The sequence below is a fragment of the Canis aureus genome, chromosome 20, assembly GCF_053574225.1.
Source record: "Canis aureus isolate CA01 chromosome 20, VMU_Caureus_v.1.0, whole genome shotgun sequence".
Taxonomy (NCBI): Eukaryota; Metazoa; Chordata; class Mammalia; order Carnivora; family Canidae; genus Canis; species Canis aureus.
In genome coordinates, this window is record NC_135630.1 from 23,017,316 (window position 1) to 23,033,730 (window position 16,415).

The 16,415-nt window shown below is 35.3% G+C and overlaps 1 protein-coding gene across 7 annotated transcripts in view; it reads right to left on the reverse strand.

The window, feature by feature from the left end:
* Window positions 1–16,415, reverse strand: part of AFG2A (AAA ATPase AFG2A) — a 353,318-nt gene that overhangs the window by 260,189 nt on the left and 76,714 nt on the right. For all 7 annotated transcript variants that reach the window (XR_013358870.1, XR_013358872.1, XR_013358871.1 and 4 more), the window contains exons 12-13: window positions 4,063–4,116; window positions 2,442–2,521 (exon numbers count right to left, since the gene is read on the reverse strand). Coding sequence is in view for 4 of the 7 variants with exons in the window: in XM_077861116.1 (XP_077717242.1) it covers window positions 2,442–2,521; window positions 4,063–4,116 (134 nt within the window). In the remaining 3 variants the exon portion in view is untranslated. The remainder of the gene's footprint in view (window positions 1–2,441; window positions 2,522–4,062; window positions 4,117–16,415) is intronic.

The following is a 16,415-nucleotide window of genomic DNA, read 5'->3' on the forward strand; positions in this document are numbered from 1 at the left end:
ATCTTGAAAATATTATACTTTTGGTATCTATCAATAGCTGGTTTTTCAATTTCTAGGAATAGTCCAAATAGCTGAAGAACAAAAATATACATGTGGAGGTCTTATATGTTTAGTTTTGGGTGCCAGTATTCTAATTAGATAAAACAATCACTTTCTAGGCAATGTTGGCCCATTACACACACACACACACACACACACACACGCAAAAAAAAAAAAAAGAGAGAGAGAGAAAAAAAGAGTATCAATGTTTGAGATTCTTATGTCTATGAAAAAAAAAAATCTACATAAGACTTAGTACATCGGGATCCCTGGGTGGCTCAGCGGTTCAGCGCCTGCCTTTGGCCCAGGGCACAATTCTGGAGTCCCGGGATCGAGTCCCACGTCGGGCTCCCGGCATGGAGCCTGCTTCTCCCTCCTCCTGTGTCTCTGCCTCTCTCTCTCTCTGTCTATCATGAATAAATAAATAAATCTTAAAAAAAAAAAAAAGACTTAGTACATCTAAGTACATCTTAGTACATCTACTTTTGGTACAACCAGAAGTCCCTACTTCGGACAATTAGCATTATGTTTGTTATCGTGCTCAGCTGTTTCCTTCCTTCCTTCCTTCCTTCCTTCCTTCCTTCCTTCCTTCCTTCCTTCCTTCCTTCCCTCCTTCCCTCCTTCCCTCCTTCCTTCCTAAGTAGCCTCCATGTACAGCAGGAGCTTGAACTCACAATCCTGAGATGAAAACTTGAGCTGAGATCAAAAGCTGGACACTTTAGTGAGCCACTGAGAAGCCCCTCATTGTTATCTGAATTATCAACAATTTTGAGCAAAACATTTTCTATACAAAGGAAACACCATGGAATTTATTTGACCTTGGTCTGAACAAGCCACTGAGGAAGGGAGGTATGCAATCCACAATATGATGAAAATTATTAGGGGAAATGATATCTGGAGGCTGCAAATCATTAGCAGCTCTAATATATTTGCAAACTTCTACTGAGCCAAATCACCTGCAAAAACAGGATAGTCCTATCAAGTGCCTTGTCTGGTTTTTCACACCATTTTATTTCAAAAGCATTTTATGAGAACTCTGCTACATATTCTACCTCCCATCTGGTTCATATTTAACAATGTATCCCACCCTGTTCCTTTTTAGGCTCCAAAAATGTCTCTGATGTTATGTAATTGTGGCAGGTCACACTACTTTCAGCAAACTTCTCTGGCTTCTTTTTCTTCTCTTGTAGTTAAGGTGAACTTGGGCTCTTTGTAGCCTTTTGTGGCACCTACCTCGGAAGTAATAAGAGCATCCAAATGCTTCAACTCATAAAATAAAAAGACTAGTAGGTATTTACAGGATATCGAATGGGTAGAGTGAAAAGCAGGACAGACTACTTCCTGGTAATAGTCTCCTAATGACAGTTTATATTTTCATCTGATGAGAGCTATATACCAGGAAGGAAGAGAGCACCAATGCCTCTTATAGATTTTAATACTGGGGTCTCTAATGTGCCTTCTACCATCACTGTAATTATCATCAGCAAAACTTTTATAATCAATATACACATCAAGAAGGTATGGACAAAGCACACAAATTAACATTCTCTACATAAAGTACTTGAGTGTATAATCCTCAAAAGGACCTCTAAACATTTATGGTTTTTTTGTTTTGTTTTGTTTTGTCTTTTTTTATTTTGATAAACATAGAGAGAGAGGCAGAGACACAGGAGGGAGAAGCAGGCTCCATGCTGGGAGCCTGACTTGGGACTTGATCCAGGGACTCCAGGATCCGCCCTGGGCCAAAGGCAGGCACTAAACTGCTGAGCCACCCAGGGATCCCAACATTTGTAGAAGAAAAAAAATCATACTTGTAAATAGTTCTGATACACACACACAAATGTATGCATACATATACATACACACATATATTTACATCTGTATACCTATATACACATCTGTTTAAAATTATGTAAATAATAATCTTTACTGTTTAAGATTCAGGAACAAAACTATTAATACTAATTTTTATTCTACTATAACTGTATTTTAGGAAACAATCTAATCTAGAGAATACTAAAATCTATAAAAATAGCACCTTTTATTATATAATTGGTTTTAATGTATTGGATAATTATTCTTAATGGAATTTTGTTTACAGTTTTTATCATACATATATAACAACCCAAAGTTTGATAGTGCCAGGGGTCTCTGTAAGTAATAAGCTATAGAAATTAATTCAAATGCCCCAAATGGATATCACTGTTTAAAAAATATTTATATAAAAGTATTATAAAGTGATAACATGAAATAGTTGAGTACAAGAGAAAAAAACTACATGAATTAAAAAATGTTTTTATTTAGGCCAAATGTATTAATAAATAAAATGTGTGTAAGAAATGCTATTTACTTTATAATATAACTGTAGATATTTAATAGCAGTTCTTTTAAATATTTCTTACCTCCCCCTTTCAATTGCTAAGGCATCAAGTTCATCAAAGAAAATAATGGAAGGGGACACCGCTCTTGCTTTTCGGAAGATCTGGTGAAAAGAGTTCCACATTAGCTAAAGATCAGCAAACCTCAGAAAATTCTGCAGTTGGCTTTAGTTTGGAACTATGTGAAAAACTAAATCTATTATGTACAAGTCAACCAGCTCAATCATGACATTAGGCGGGTAACTTTACTTCTCTAAACTTCAATTTCCACATCTAGAAAATGGAGATAATGATAGATTTTTGCCTCAGAAGATTATTTTAAGAACTGAGTAAAAAAAAAGAATGCAAAGCATTTAGCACATTGCCTGGAATAGTAAGAGCTCAGTAAATGACAGCTATTATTAACGATCATAAACACGTTTTAAAGAAAAACCATAAGCATGTAAAATCAGTTATAGCTGAGCATATAAAATACCCATAAACCCAAAAGCCACTGCTCATTTCTCTGAAGATCTTGAGGGAAAGTAATGGCTGATGTAAAGCCAGGACAAGAAAAATGACCAAACTCCGAAAGCACATAGACTGATTAGACCAGAATTCAGACTATCAATACGGACTGGCGTGGTAGCCATAGGGAAAGAAAAAGTCAGCACAGGCAGAAAGAAATTCAAATGTGTGTTATCTGTAATGTAGGCCCCCATTTTCTTGTCACAAGGATAATGACATAAAAATAAAAAACAGTTACTAGAACATTAATATTAATAAACATTGTCTTTTTCTTATTTTAATCAATGGTGCTGTTGTTTCCTACACTTATCTACAATTACCATTGCCTACATTTTAAAGAAAAAAAAAATAGGTCAAAAACTTAGGATTTTTTTCTTAGATGAAAAAATGAGTATTCCAATCTCTAATACTCTTGGGTTGGTACCCAGGTATTCACAATTGGAGACCATTCATTCCATTGCTGTTTGCGTGTTCTTGTCCTCGCTTAGCTTCTGTAAGAATACAGGGTGTCTGTGTGAGACAAGCCAAACTCTGCTTAAGAAAGCCAAGACTTGTGGTCAAATTGCTGTAGTTACCCAACTCCAAATGCCCTGATTTTGCATGAATTTATCAGTTGTGCAGCTCCCACAATATGAATGAGTGGCCTATTAATTAGGTGCTGGCTTTAAATCTTAGAAGAGGGGGATGCATTGTCTAAATAACCAGGCAAAGGTAAAATAATTTATAAAACGAGGATACAGTAAAACTTTCATATACTAAGCTAATTTGATTTAAAGGACTACAGAATTTAAAGAGTTTAAATTTCATTCTGAGATCAAGCATTCCTTGTAAGTACAAGTGTTTTGTTTTTTTGTTTGTTTGTTTGTTTTACTGAAATGGTGGCAGTTGTTAAATCTTTATTTGGTGAAACTAAAGGCCTGTAGTATGAAGATGTTTAAAGTCAAAAACAAAGTACTGTAGATGTTCAAAGTTACATTTTTAAATAATAAAATAGTATTTGCCTGAAGAAAAAACATACCACTAGAATTTGATTTGGAAATTTCAGAATCTGTAACCCAAAACAAAATGGAAACCATACAGAAGGACAGAAGGGTAGTTCCTCTATGCAGAGTCCCACTTCAAGGCATAATTATCTTACCTCTCTAACTGCTCTTTCAGATTCACCAACATATTTATTCATTAATTCAGGCCCCTGCACAAAAAGAAAATAACTGTTCAATGTCTTTATAAATGCAATGATAGGTATGTCTATGAAAGAGAAAATGAATCCACAAATGAAGAAAAAGAGGGGAAAAAAATCTGCTCTTAATTAAACTGGCTCCTTTAGAAAACTTTATTTTCATTGGGTGTTATTTATGCCTTAAATACTTAAGCCATTCTATATACCAAAAACTACACATCCATGCAAAGGAAAGGCTGTAACAACATAATAATTTAACTTCTTCTTCATCTGTCTACCTATTGATGCATATTTTTACTACATATCAGGCATGGAGCTAGGCAATGAAGATAGAACAGCCTAATTTGGAAGACTAATAAAGAGATACCGCATCCATGTTTTCCCAGGTCTAATCAGTGGTCAGTTCTGAGTAGGTTTACATGTCATTTTGTCTCCCAGTCCACTAGATCAATATCCCCATCTGACAAGAAACAAGAACTCAGAGCCATTCTTTTTATGACTCCCTGATAATAACAGAAAATGGAATGGAAATCAGGTAATCCATGGTACCTGATCCACCTGATCCTTGAGTGTTTCCTTTATAAATGCCACTCTGGAGCTCTCTGCTCTCACTTGACTTGGATACGTAGATACTGACTGAATGAATCTGCAGGGCCAAATATGCTCTTCTCAGTTAATTTAAATTAGTACAGTGAGAAAAAGTTCCCACAGTTGAGAAAGATATTTGGCATATAGAACAAACTCTATACCAGTATCTGAAGGGAATAGTTACAGTACTCAGGGCAATAGGGTTTTTTGGTTTTATTTATTTTTTTATTTTAGGGGGCAGGGCAGAGACAGAGGGATATGGAGAGGAAGAATCTTAAGCAGGCTCCATATCCAGTGCATGAGCCCAACGCTGGGCTCAATCTCACAACCCTGAGATCATGATTGCAGCCGAAATCTAGGGCCAGATGTTTAACTGAATGAACTACACAGGCACCTCGTTTTGTTTTTAAATATCCCATGACTTTTGTCATGTGATGACTATGTATCATGAGAAAGTAGATAGGTAAGCAATAAAAAAAGAAAGCCTACTGTTTTTCACATAATATATACTTTATATATTAAAGAAAAAATATTAACATTCTAAAATGTTAAATGTTAAAAACAAACAAAAAAAAGTACATCTTTGAATCAGCAGTGATATGCAGTGTATAACTTGAAGACCAGCCACTTTTTTTTAAAGATTTTATTTATTTATTCATGAGAGACAGAGAGAGAGAGAGAGAGAGAGAGAGAGGCAGAGACACAGGCAGAGGGAGAAGCAGGCTCCATGCAGGGAGCCCGATGTGGGACTCGATCCTGGGACTCCAGGACCACACCATAGGTGAAGGCAGGCGCTAAATCACTGAGCCACCCAGGGATCCCTAGACCAGCCACTTCTATAGGGATTTTCCTGTTGATGGCTAGTTAGTAAAAACTGATAGAATTATATTACTAGAAGTATAGAGATTTCATCCTGGACGCAAGAAGGGAAAAGAGATTTTCTATCAACTGTATGAGGTGCTGAGTGGCAGATTATCAGAAAGGAGATTCAGACCAGAGGCTGAATGAATAGATACTTTGGAGGTGAAAAGGATCATTGTCATGTCCTCTGGCTGGAGGGGGGTGTCACAGTTTGAGTGGAGTGAGGGCATTCCTGCAAGGTTTGGACAAGGGAATGATATGGAGAGTTCCCATAGAAGGGAGCAGAACAGCATGGAGTATTAATACTAAGCAGACTGAGAAAAATGTCCATGTGAGAAGGCAGCCCAGTACAATATTATAGAGAATACTGCAGCTCCAGTGGGGTAAGACAGGTGTCTTTATGGAAAGGTAGGGAGTGGGCAGGTGCATAGCATGAAAGATCATGGAGGGGAAGAACAGAATAAGGAAAGTAGTGAGGCAACAGAGTGTCACTTTTCTGGAGTAAGAAAAGTACACATGGGGAAGAGCAGCCCAGCAGAGTTTGCTAAAGTCAGTGGGATGAGGAGGGTGCAGTAAGAGGTGGGGAATGATGAGAAAGGAAGATGGTGGTATTACCCTGACAGATGAGCATGTTTGTTCTGGAAGAAAAGGAGCAGAGATAGTAAAGGGGAATTATATGTAGGAAGACTGATCAAATAAATAATTAAGGATAATAGTAGCCAGGTTTCTCACTATTAGAGGAGTTATAAATACATAAATAAAGAAAATGAGAATGAATTCTGCTGTATAGAATTGAAATTAGAATTATCAGTATAAATTCAAGATTTTCAATATATTTAGGTAAATAAATATAAAAATGTGTGCACAAATATGTACCTGTGTGTGTGTATTCCTGAGCTCTGTTTCCTGGGAGAACCTGAGAACAGCTCTACTTCAGTAACAATAAGCACACCTAGTACCTAGAGCTTGATTCTTAAATTCTAAAAACTTGGCTTCCAAATTCTCCACTAAAAGGCAACAGGGCCTCTTAAAGAAATGGTAGATTCAAGGCTTGGGACAGGCAACATACAAAATGAGTCTGGAAATCTTGCTGCATAGATAGTAAGAAAGTGCTCAGAGAGATGGAAACCTGCCAAAAGCACACAAGAGCAAGGTTGAAAGAATGCCAAGCTGATACAACTAAGGCATCAATACAGATGTTAGCAAATGAATGATGATGCATTGAATAGCACAAGAATTTCCAAGTCCATGAAGATATAAATGAATATAATTAAATGAGACATTTGTTAAGGAACAGGATATTTATAAAGTAACTACCCACAAAGCAATATTAACTTCATGGAGTAAATTTACAATGGAGAAGCCTAGTAGATACCACCACAATCAAAGTTAACTGGGGGTTATTCTGTATGTTAGTAAATTGAACACCAATAAAAAATAAATTAAAAAAAAAAAAAGTTAACATTATTAGCAACGGGACCATTTAAAATCAAGTGTCGGGATCCCTGGGTGGCGCAGTGGTTTAGCGCCTGCCTTTGGCCCGGGGCGTGATCCTGGAGACCCGGAATCAAATCCCATGTCAGGCTCCTGGTGCATGGAGCCTGCTTCTCCCTCTGCCTATGTCTCTGCCTCTCTCTCTCTCTCTGTGTGACTATTTAAATAAATAAAAATTTAAAAAAAATAAAAATAAAAAATAAAATCAAGTGTCACCTGATAGGAGGCAATGAGAAGAACAAAGCATTATTTCTATGAGAAAATCTGATTCTAATCATGAGTAAATATTAGAAAAAAACAAATTGAGAGATATTTTACACAATAACTGACCTATAATGTTCAAAAGTAAAGGAAAGAGTGAGGAACTGTTCCCAATTGAAGAAGACCTAAGAGACATGACCAATACAGCACATGATTATGGACAGTATAGGGACAAGTGACAAAAATTAAACGATAATAATTACGTTCTTTTCTAATTTGTGATTATATGACAGGATGTGCTTTTCATAGGTATGAAAGTATTCAGGGTGATAGAGCAATACAGTGGTAACTTATTCTCAAATGCATTAAGGGAAAAAAATTATTTGTGACCACTCTTGCAAACTTTCTATAAAGTTTAGAAGTTCAAAAAAAAGAAAAAAAAAAAAAAAACACAAACACCTTGATCCACAGATGGAAACATTAGAGTGGGACAGGTAAAAAAGATTCGATACACAAATACATATGCCTGAAGGAAAGGAGACAATCTTTAATACCATCTTTATATATTACCTCCACAATGGGTGCTTCAAAAATTTTGAAATATGATAGTATGGTAACAAATGAGTACATTAGAACACATAGAGAACAAGGTGGACATCGAGGATAAGAATAAGAAAAGAATAGGAAGAGAACCGCAACGTTCAGGCTGACAAAATCCAGCTGCTCCAAGGTTACTACCATTAGTTATGTTCACTTAGGATGAGTTATTTGATAGCATCAACACAAATCCTTAAGTAATGAGACAGTTTCATCTTTCTCTTTTATTAATCTAAGATGATGATTAAATTTTATATAACATTAAACAAAGTTAATTATGTTTCCCTAACAAAGTCTCATCATTTATGTGTTTTCCTCTTTTCTTTATAAAAAATCTTTTCAAAATTATTTCAGAGTAACAGATTACACATAACCTAAAATATTAGTATTTATGGCTAATTAGGGGGCAGATGTATTAAAAACATAATTACGACATATTATAGAACGTCACCTAACATTTAAGGTACTTCTATATCTCTGACTAAAATCTATCAACAACCAGCGAACACCTAAATCATTGATAAGCAAACATGTCTTTAAGAAAACTTGCTTGGGACAGTGCTTTGATGACTATACTTTATAATTAGTATATCAACTCTTTAGTCATTAGTACCTAAAGTGTCTCCAAACAATCAGGTTTACACAATGAAATTGTTTTTAAGCTCATTTCTCCAAAAATGCTAGAGACTTCATGACTCTAATCTCATCACCAATGATTTAATTATCTTAATTTCTTAAATAATGCAACCCCAAATAGATTTAACTTCAATGAAGACAAAGGATGAAACAAACATTAGTTATACTGAAGCAGTATGTTCTCACTTTTTAAAAGATTTTGGAAAAATAGCAATGACTTAATACCAAATCAATTTTACAAGCTTGTTTCTATGACACAAGTTAGACTACGTAATTAGAAAACAAAATTAAAAAAAAAAAAAAAAGAAAAAAAGAAACAATATTTATACTTCCGGCCATCAGTGAGATAAATAAACTTGAAGGCATTTCCCCGAGTACTATGGAATCAAGAAGACAAAATATAGAGAGCCAAACAGTAAATATTTTAGGCTCTATGGGACACATACATCTTGTGTCACTTAATTTTCTTTTTTCTTTTTTTCTCATTAAAAATGTAAAATTCATAGTTAACTAACAGGTTAGATTAAAACAAGCTGCAGGCTGGATTTGGCTGTGTAATTTGCTGACCCCCGATCTAGATCAATCTCTCACAGTTTGAAATAGTCCATTTCTGTCAACAAGATAAAAAATCATCAAAAATGTTAACAACATGATTGGTGAGTACAAAGCTTATACATTAAAAGTATTAAGAAAACTGATTAAAAAAAAAAAAGAAAAAGAAAACTGATCAAAACATTAAGGAAAAAGATGATACTCTAAAAAGACATTTAGAAATATCTTGTTATGTTTAAGGTGTTCATGCTCAATGACAGCAACTTCTAGGTATATATACCATAGAGAAACTCCTGTACATACACCACACTTGATCTTAGCCAAAAGGCCGAGAAGCGATCCTGTACATACACCAAAGGAGATATATACAAGTATATCACAGAAGCACTGTTTACAACCAAAAACAAATCCTAAACCTGGAACTCATTAATATAAAAATGGGTGAAATAGTTAGAGATATAAAATTCCAATTATAAAAAAAGCCATGGAGATAAAAAGTACAGCACACGGAATATAGTTAATATTGTAATAACGATATATGGTGACAGATGGTGACCATACTGTGGTGAGCACTAAGTAATATATAAGAATTGTTGAAACAATGTTGTACACTTGAAACTAGTATAACATTGTATGCCAATTACACTTCAATTAAAAAAACAGATAAATAAATTGCAGTGTCCTCATAAAATGGAGTATTAAACTATTAAAGTAAATGAATGGCCACACTAAGAAGGCAGTTTGGAAGCACGGAAACCAGCAAGAAAGCTGTTGTTATGCAGTCAAAATGCACTGCCTTATATATTTATAACCAAGAGTAAGAGTTTTAATGTTTTGCCAAATTTTTAAAGATTATAGAACAGTTGTAATTTTTCCCATTTATCATTTTTGTATAGCTTCACCGTGCATGATCATTTTTAGTCCTGCACTACAGTGCAAAACAATGTCTCCCAGTTCATAATATATAAAGCCAAATAAATGAAGCAGGTGCTATTCATCTGCAATATGATAAATCACACTTTTACCCATAGGAGACTATGGCAGTTAAGAAAATTAACGATAAAACAAGAATCAGAGACCACTCAATAAAACAAACTTTAGATAATTAGGAAAATGGGTTTTTGTTGGAGAGAAGGTCAGAGGGGGTAGAGGAAAAGGTGAGAAATTTTTATGTAGGATGTTATTCCATTTAGGGTAACTAATTAGGCAAGTGTGGCCTGATAATAATCAGAAAGAAAAATGTTGGCGTCACTATTGTTTCTAAGGTAATTATTATCATGCCAACCCTGTATTATTGTTATTATTCTTACAGCAACTCTCCATAAAAGTCAAGAACATGACATCAGAGAGTAATATAGTGAAGACATATCTTTATATTTAGGCAATATACACAATGCATAAACACCGCTTTCTAATTATCTGGTTTAACTGAAGGAAAGTAACTAGAGAATCTGGAGAAACAATTATTATTTTCCACAGATGATCTAAAAAAGATGACTTGAACATCAGTGTTGAAAAGTACAAGATTATGATCATTTTGTGATCTCTGAGAATACAATATCAATATTTTGCTACTAACAACAGAAAGATTAATGTTTTAAATATCTAATATACAGGCAAATAGACTTGGAATTTTGTTGAAATGTGAAAATATGGCATATAACCTCAACCAGTAAAGGTCTTTCCTCTACTACACAGAGGTAGGCTACAGGAAAACTGTAAATAAGAAACAAGGAGGTTGTTTTTCTTCAAAAAAACAAAAAGAAAAAAAAACCAACAATAGATTGACACTCTAACTTAAGAATTTTGCACTATAAAGAAAATATGGGTTGAAATAATTCAAGTATTACTAACAGGTCATAGCAGTAATAAAAAAGACTTCTGTAGGGCCCTTAGAGAATATACGATGTTGCAGAAAACAACATGAGGATGAATCTTTTTTTTTTTTTTTTTTAAGATTTTATTTATTTATTCATGAGCAACAGAAAGAGGGAGACAGAGTCAGAGGGAGAAGCAGCCTCCCTCGGGATCCCTGGGTGGCGCAGCGGTTTGGCGCCTGCCTTTGGCCCAGGGCGCGATCCTGGAGACCCGGGATCGAATCCCACGTCGGGCTCCCGGTGCATGGAGCCTGCTTCTCCCTCTGCCTGTGTCTCTCTCTCTCTGTGTGACTATAATAAATTAAAAAAAAAAAAAAAGAAGCAGCCTCCCTGAGAAGCAGGGAGGCCAATGCGGCACTTGATCCCAGGACCTTGGGGTCATGACCTGAGCCAAAGACATATGTTTAACCTACTGAGCCATTCAGGCACCCCATGCTGATGATTCTAACCTAGATGACTGGCCTACAAAATGCAACCCAGTAGCTACACTGATATGTTACAAGGGTTCAGAATTCTACAGGAAGTCAAGGCAACACCATAACCAAGCAAGGTCTATTTTGAGGTTAAAGTACAAATGGCCAAAAATCACTGTTGCAAAAGATTAAATTCAGTTTCAAAGATATTACATTTTATTTTAACAGAAAACTTAAGAAGGAGTCATAAGCTATCATGTATACTTTCTTGCTCCATTTGAGGCCAAATATATATCCAATTCTTAAAAACAGAAGGAAGTAGTAACTAGTGTCAACTAATTTCATAAAATCTTGCTAAAGGTTTCATATGTATTATCCACCACTGCTTACAACTCAGTTCTCTGAAATGGATACTCATTATCATAACTTTATTGGAAAAGTAACATGAAATGAAAAAAGTTTTATTAATTTGCACAAAGTCACACAACTTAATAAATGGTAGAACTGGCATACAATTCTCTTAACCATTACATCTGACGATTAGGAGAAATGCCCTAAAAGTTTAGCAATCAACAGGAACAATGGATAAGCAACAGATTAGACTATAAGCATTATGTTAACTACTCAGAATGTCATTAGTGGAAGGGCTTTAGAGGTCATTTAAACTAACTTCCTTCACTTAAATCTTGAGGAAAACAAAACACAAAGAAGTTGAACAAAATGCCAAAAGCCCTAGCAAGGTTAAATGGCAGAAAATGATAAAAATGTAGAATTTTGGTTCCCAGACTACTATTCTTCCTAGAAACTATGTCTTCTATTTTCTCCAAGCTCTTCTAAAAAAATAAAAAATAAAAAATAAATAAATAAATAAATAAATAAATAAATAAATAAAAAGGAAGTGTGCCCTTAAGATTTCACAAGGTAGCAGCAATTCAAATTCAAAAGTATTCACAAGGTAGCAGCAATTCAAATTCAAAAGTATTTGTGGGAGGGGATCCCTGGGTGGCTCAGCAGGTGTAGTGCCTGCCTTGGGCCCAGGGCATGATCCTAGAGGGGAGTGGGGGAAGCATCGGGGATGAGTCCTCCATCAGGCTCCTTGCATAGAGCCTGCTTCTCCCTCTGCCTGTGTCTCTGCCTCTCTCTCTCTCTCTCTCTGTGTGTGTCTCTCATGAATAAATACATAAAATCTTAAAAAAAAAAAAAAAGTGTTTGTGGGAGCAGAACAAGTGACAAGCACAGTGTACTTCTCAATAGATAGCTGCTAACATGAGTTAATAAGAAAATAAGAATTTAATTGATATTCATTATAAACAAGAAGCCATTTACATCAAAATATAATAAGGGTTAGGTAAGAATAGTATGGGCTATGAGTGCCACATCTGCTCCTAAGTTTAACTCTTTATAAAAGTAACACATAAGTCCATAGAATAGATAAGGTTGATGGGACTAGATAAGGTTATTTTTTTTCCAATTTTACTTACCAAGTAAGTAACTGTGGTATGTTAGTCCTGCCACATTTTACCTGCCCAGATAATGTGCTTCACTTCTCACAAGAATAACTACAAAAAATAAATTAAGTACCACAGCTAGGCTTATTTTGGAGTAATGTTATTTTTCATGTTTCCATGATTAAGATTTCAAGTGTTCAAGTTGACAAAATAACATAAATATATGTAAAGATATTTGTCCAGTTGTACTATTAATCCACTGAGAACTAAATCTGACTTACCTTTTACTGTTTCATGATTTTATACTCTATCAGTCACAAACTCAAATATAATATTTATGCCTCGTGCAAAATTGTAAGGCAATTTTGCCCCTTTAATCAGTACTGGGTTTCTTCCAGTCTTCCCAAGGGCTTTTTAAATGTGTCTGACACCTGCCTGTTGCTTTTGGCTATTACAATTCAAACCAGGTTTTTATAAGTTCTAAAGTGTCTAGGGAAGGCAAGTTAACCTAAGTGTTAACTATGGTTAAATGTTATGGAATATACTCCTAAAAACCTAAACTCACATGAGATAGAATTACATATATGTAATGTGAGTAAAGGATCTAGAAAATTAATAAGAAGTACAGCATCAGCACATACAAAGGTCAATTCGGGAAAGTATTTCAAAAGGTCTGAAAACAGACATTAAGCATTGGGCAAGAAATGCCTTGGGCAAGTAAAAACCATAAGAAGTGAGAGGGAATAGCAGAGAAGGAACAGAATTTAAGCTGTACCTCTCAAAAAAATACAACACAAATATTCCCCACAATTTATTTACTCAGGAAACAAAAATGACACACTTCAGAATTTGTACAGCAACACCATGATAAATATAATCCAGTGAGCTGTGTGAATGTAGACATGCCCACAGAAATTCCTTACATTATCGCCGACCACTCTAGTCACTCTCCAACTCCTTTACTAATACACAGAACTGCAAACGCTGGGTTTCAACTTCCATGCTTTCATCACTAGAAATGACCATTCTCATGAGCTCCAAACTCATACTTAAAATGGTCTTTTGGATATATCTGCAATGTTATTCCAGGATTTCAAATTCCACATGTCTAAATCCCACTCTAGCATCTGCTCTCCCACCTCTAATCTGCTTCTCTTCCTCATGTGCTAACTCTTCCAAGAGTTAGGGCATTTCCATCTATCAGTCACTGAAAGTGAAAATTTTAATCACCTTTGACTTCTTTCTTTCTCATTTCTCACGTACAATTAATCATCAAGATTCTATATATTACCAACTTCATTATATCACTGATTTAGTCAAATGTCTCTCTCGCTAAATATGAGTTGAGAGGCAGCAAGGAGCCCAGCAAATGCATTTTTTTTTTCATCAAATGCATTTTTGCTTAGCATGTACAGAAACAGAGAACATAGAACACACAGAAGGAACATTAGAAATAATCTGAGTTACACAACTGTTGCAATCGTAAAACATTTCAAATACTTTCTAAAGCATTATAGACATGAAATTGTAATATTTTGACTTCAATTAAATTTTATTCAAAAGAGATTTAAAAGAAGGAGAAAATGACTAATCTCTCAGCTGGAATCCATGAATAAAAAATTAAATCAACCCAACAATAAAATTTCTATTAAGTAAACTTCTTCAAAGTCTGAAAGTATTCTTCTCTTTTTAAATCTAAGTCTTCTAAGATTCCAAACGCTAAAAGTTTTGTTATTATAGTTCATATTATTGTCATTTTTTGCTTCTAGCCAAATATTATATAATATTTTCATGTCAAGGGATCTTTTGTATATAGCAGTTTTATTGACTGATACAGGCCCAACTAAAAAAAAAAAAATTATTAACATGCAGTTTTAACATACGATGTTACAACTTTAACATGTCAGCTCATATAGTGTATAAATAATGCCAAATTTAAGTAAAATGAATCTAACTTCTACATAATTTTGTGATACTGATAATGGCACATCATTCTATTTGTCCTAATAATCAATTACTATTAGTTACTCCCTAATAGCCATTCAAACAGTGATAAAACTAAGTATATATATATAATAATGATGCTAATAGCTGCCAATTTAAGCCTATGAGGCACATAAGACAACACTAGTTAGAGAAGTCAAGGGAATTATTAAAGTTAAAAAAAAAAAAAAGGCCTTAAAGGAAATGAAATAGAAATTCAAAAGGTTTCAGAATCTAGATGAGCCCAAATGGCAATAAACCTATATAGAAGGAGAATAATGAGTTTGGGTCCACAAAGGCATGAATCTGGCCATAGTTCCTGGTGAGACTCTAAATTAGAAGCTGTATCCAAGGTGAAAGAAAAAATAACCAAAACACTAAAAGAAAGTATTCTTTATAATGTTGGGGTCTAGGGCCAGAACCAACACACTCCTTTATAGGCTTCAACTGAGAACTGCAGTGAAATAGGCAAGCTCAGGGAAGACCCAAACCCAGATTCCCCAGCCAATTTCCTCTCGGGGCTTTCTTTTCCCAGGAACTTTCCACCAACAAAGGGATGATGAATAGGAACGAAGGTCTCCCCCAAAGCTGTCACCCAAGGAATTGACAATCTCCCCCATCTCTTTTCTCCTTCCATACATTTCACTCTTCCTATTCAGTGCAGTACAGAGTTATGAGCCAGGTTTTTTAACTTCAGTTACATTCATTAAAGGTCTGTACTATGTCTGGATCTGTGATACTGATCTTGAAACTCTTTTATTTAGCTAATAGACCTTTTCTGATAAAGTTTAAGATTGACACAAGAATTAAGACTGAGTTCCTATATACACCACCCCTAAACCCCCATGGACGCTTAGTTTCCCCTATTATTAACATCATATATTAGTATAGTACCTTTATTATAATCAACTAATAATAATGTATCAATATTGATTCATAGACCACAGTTTATTCAGATTTCCTTTTTTTTTTTTAAGATTTATTTATTCATGAGAGACACAGAGAGAGAGAGAGAGAGAGAGAAAGAGAGAGAGAGAGAGAGGCAGAGACATAGGCAGAGGGAGAAGTATTCCATGCAGGGAGGGAGCCTGATGTGGAACTTGATCCTGGGTCTCCAGAATCATGCCCTGGGCTGAAGGCGGCACTAATCCGCTGGGCCACCAGGGCTGCCCCAAAGAATTCCTTAGTTTTTATCTAAGTCCTTTTTTCCCAGGATTTCACCCAAAAAACCATCATAACATTATATTTAGCTGTTATGTCTTTTTGGGCTCCTCTTTGCTGTGAGTTTCTCAGACTTCCCTTGTTTCTAATGGCCTTGACGGTTTCAGGAGTACTGGCCAGATATTTTATAAAATGTCTTACAATTTGGTTTTGCCTGATGTTTATCTCACAGTCAGACACAGATTAAGAGTCTTTGGGAAGAAGAGCCCAGAAATCAAGTGCCATTCTTGCTACATCATATAACGGTACACACTATCAATGTGACTAGTCACTGAAGATTTTTTTTTAAAGATTTTTTTTATTTATTCATGAGAGACACACAGAGAGAGGCAGAGACATAGGCAGAGGGAGAAGCAGGCTCCATGCAAGGATCCCAATGTGGGACTCGATCGCGGGACTTTGGGATTACACCCTAAGCCGAAGACAGATGCTCAACTGCT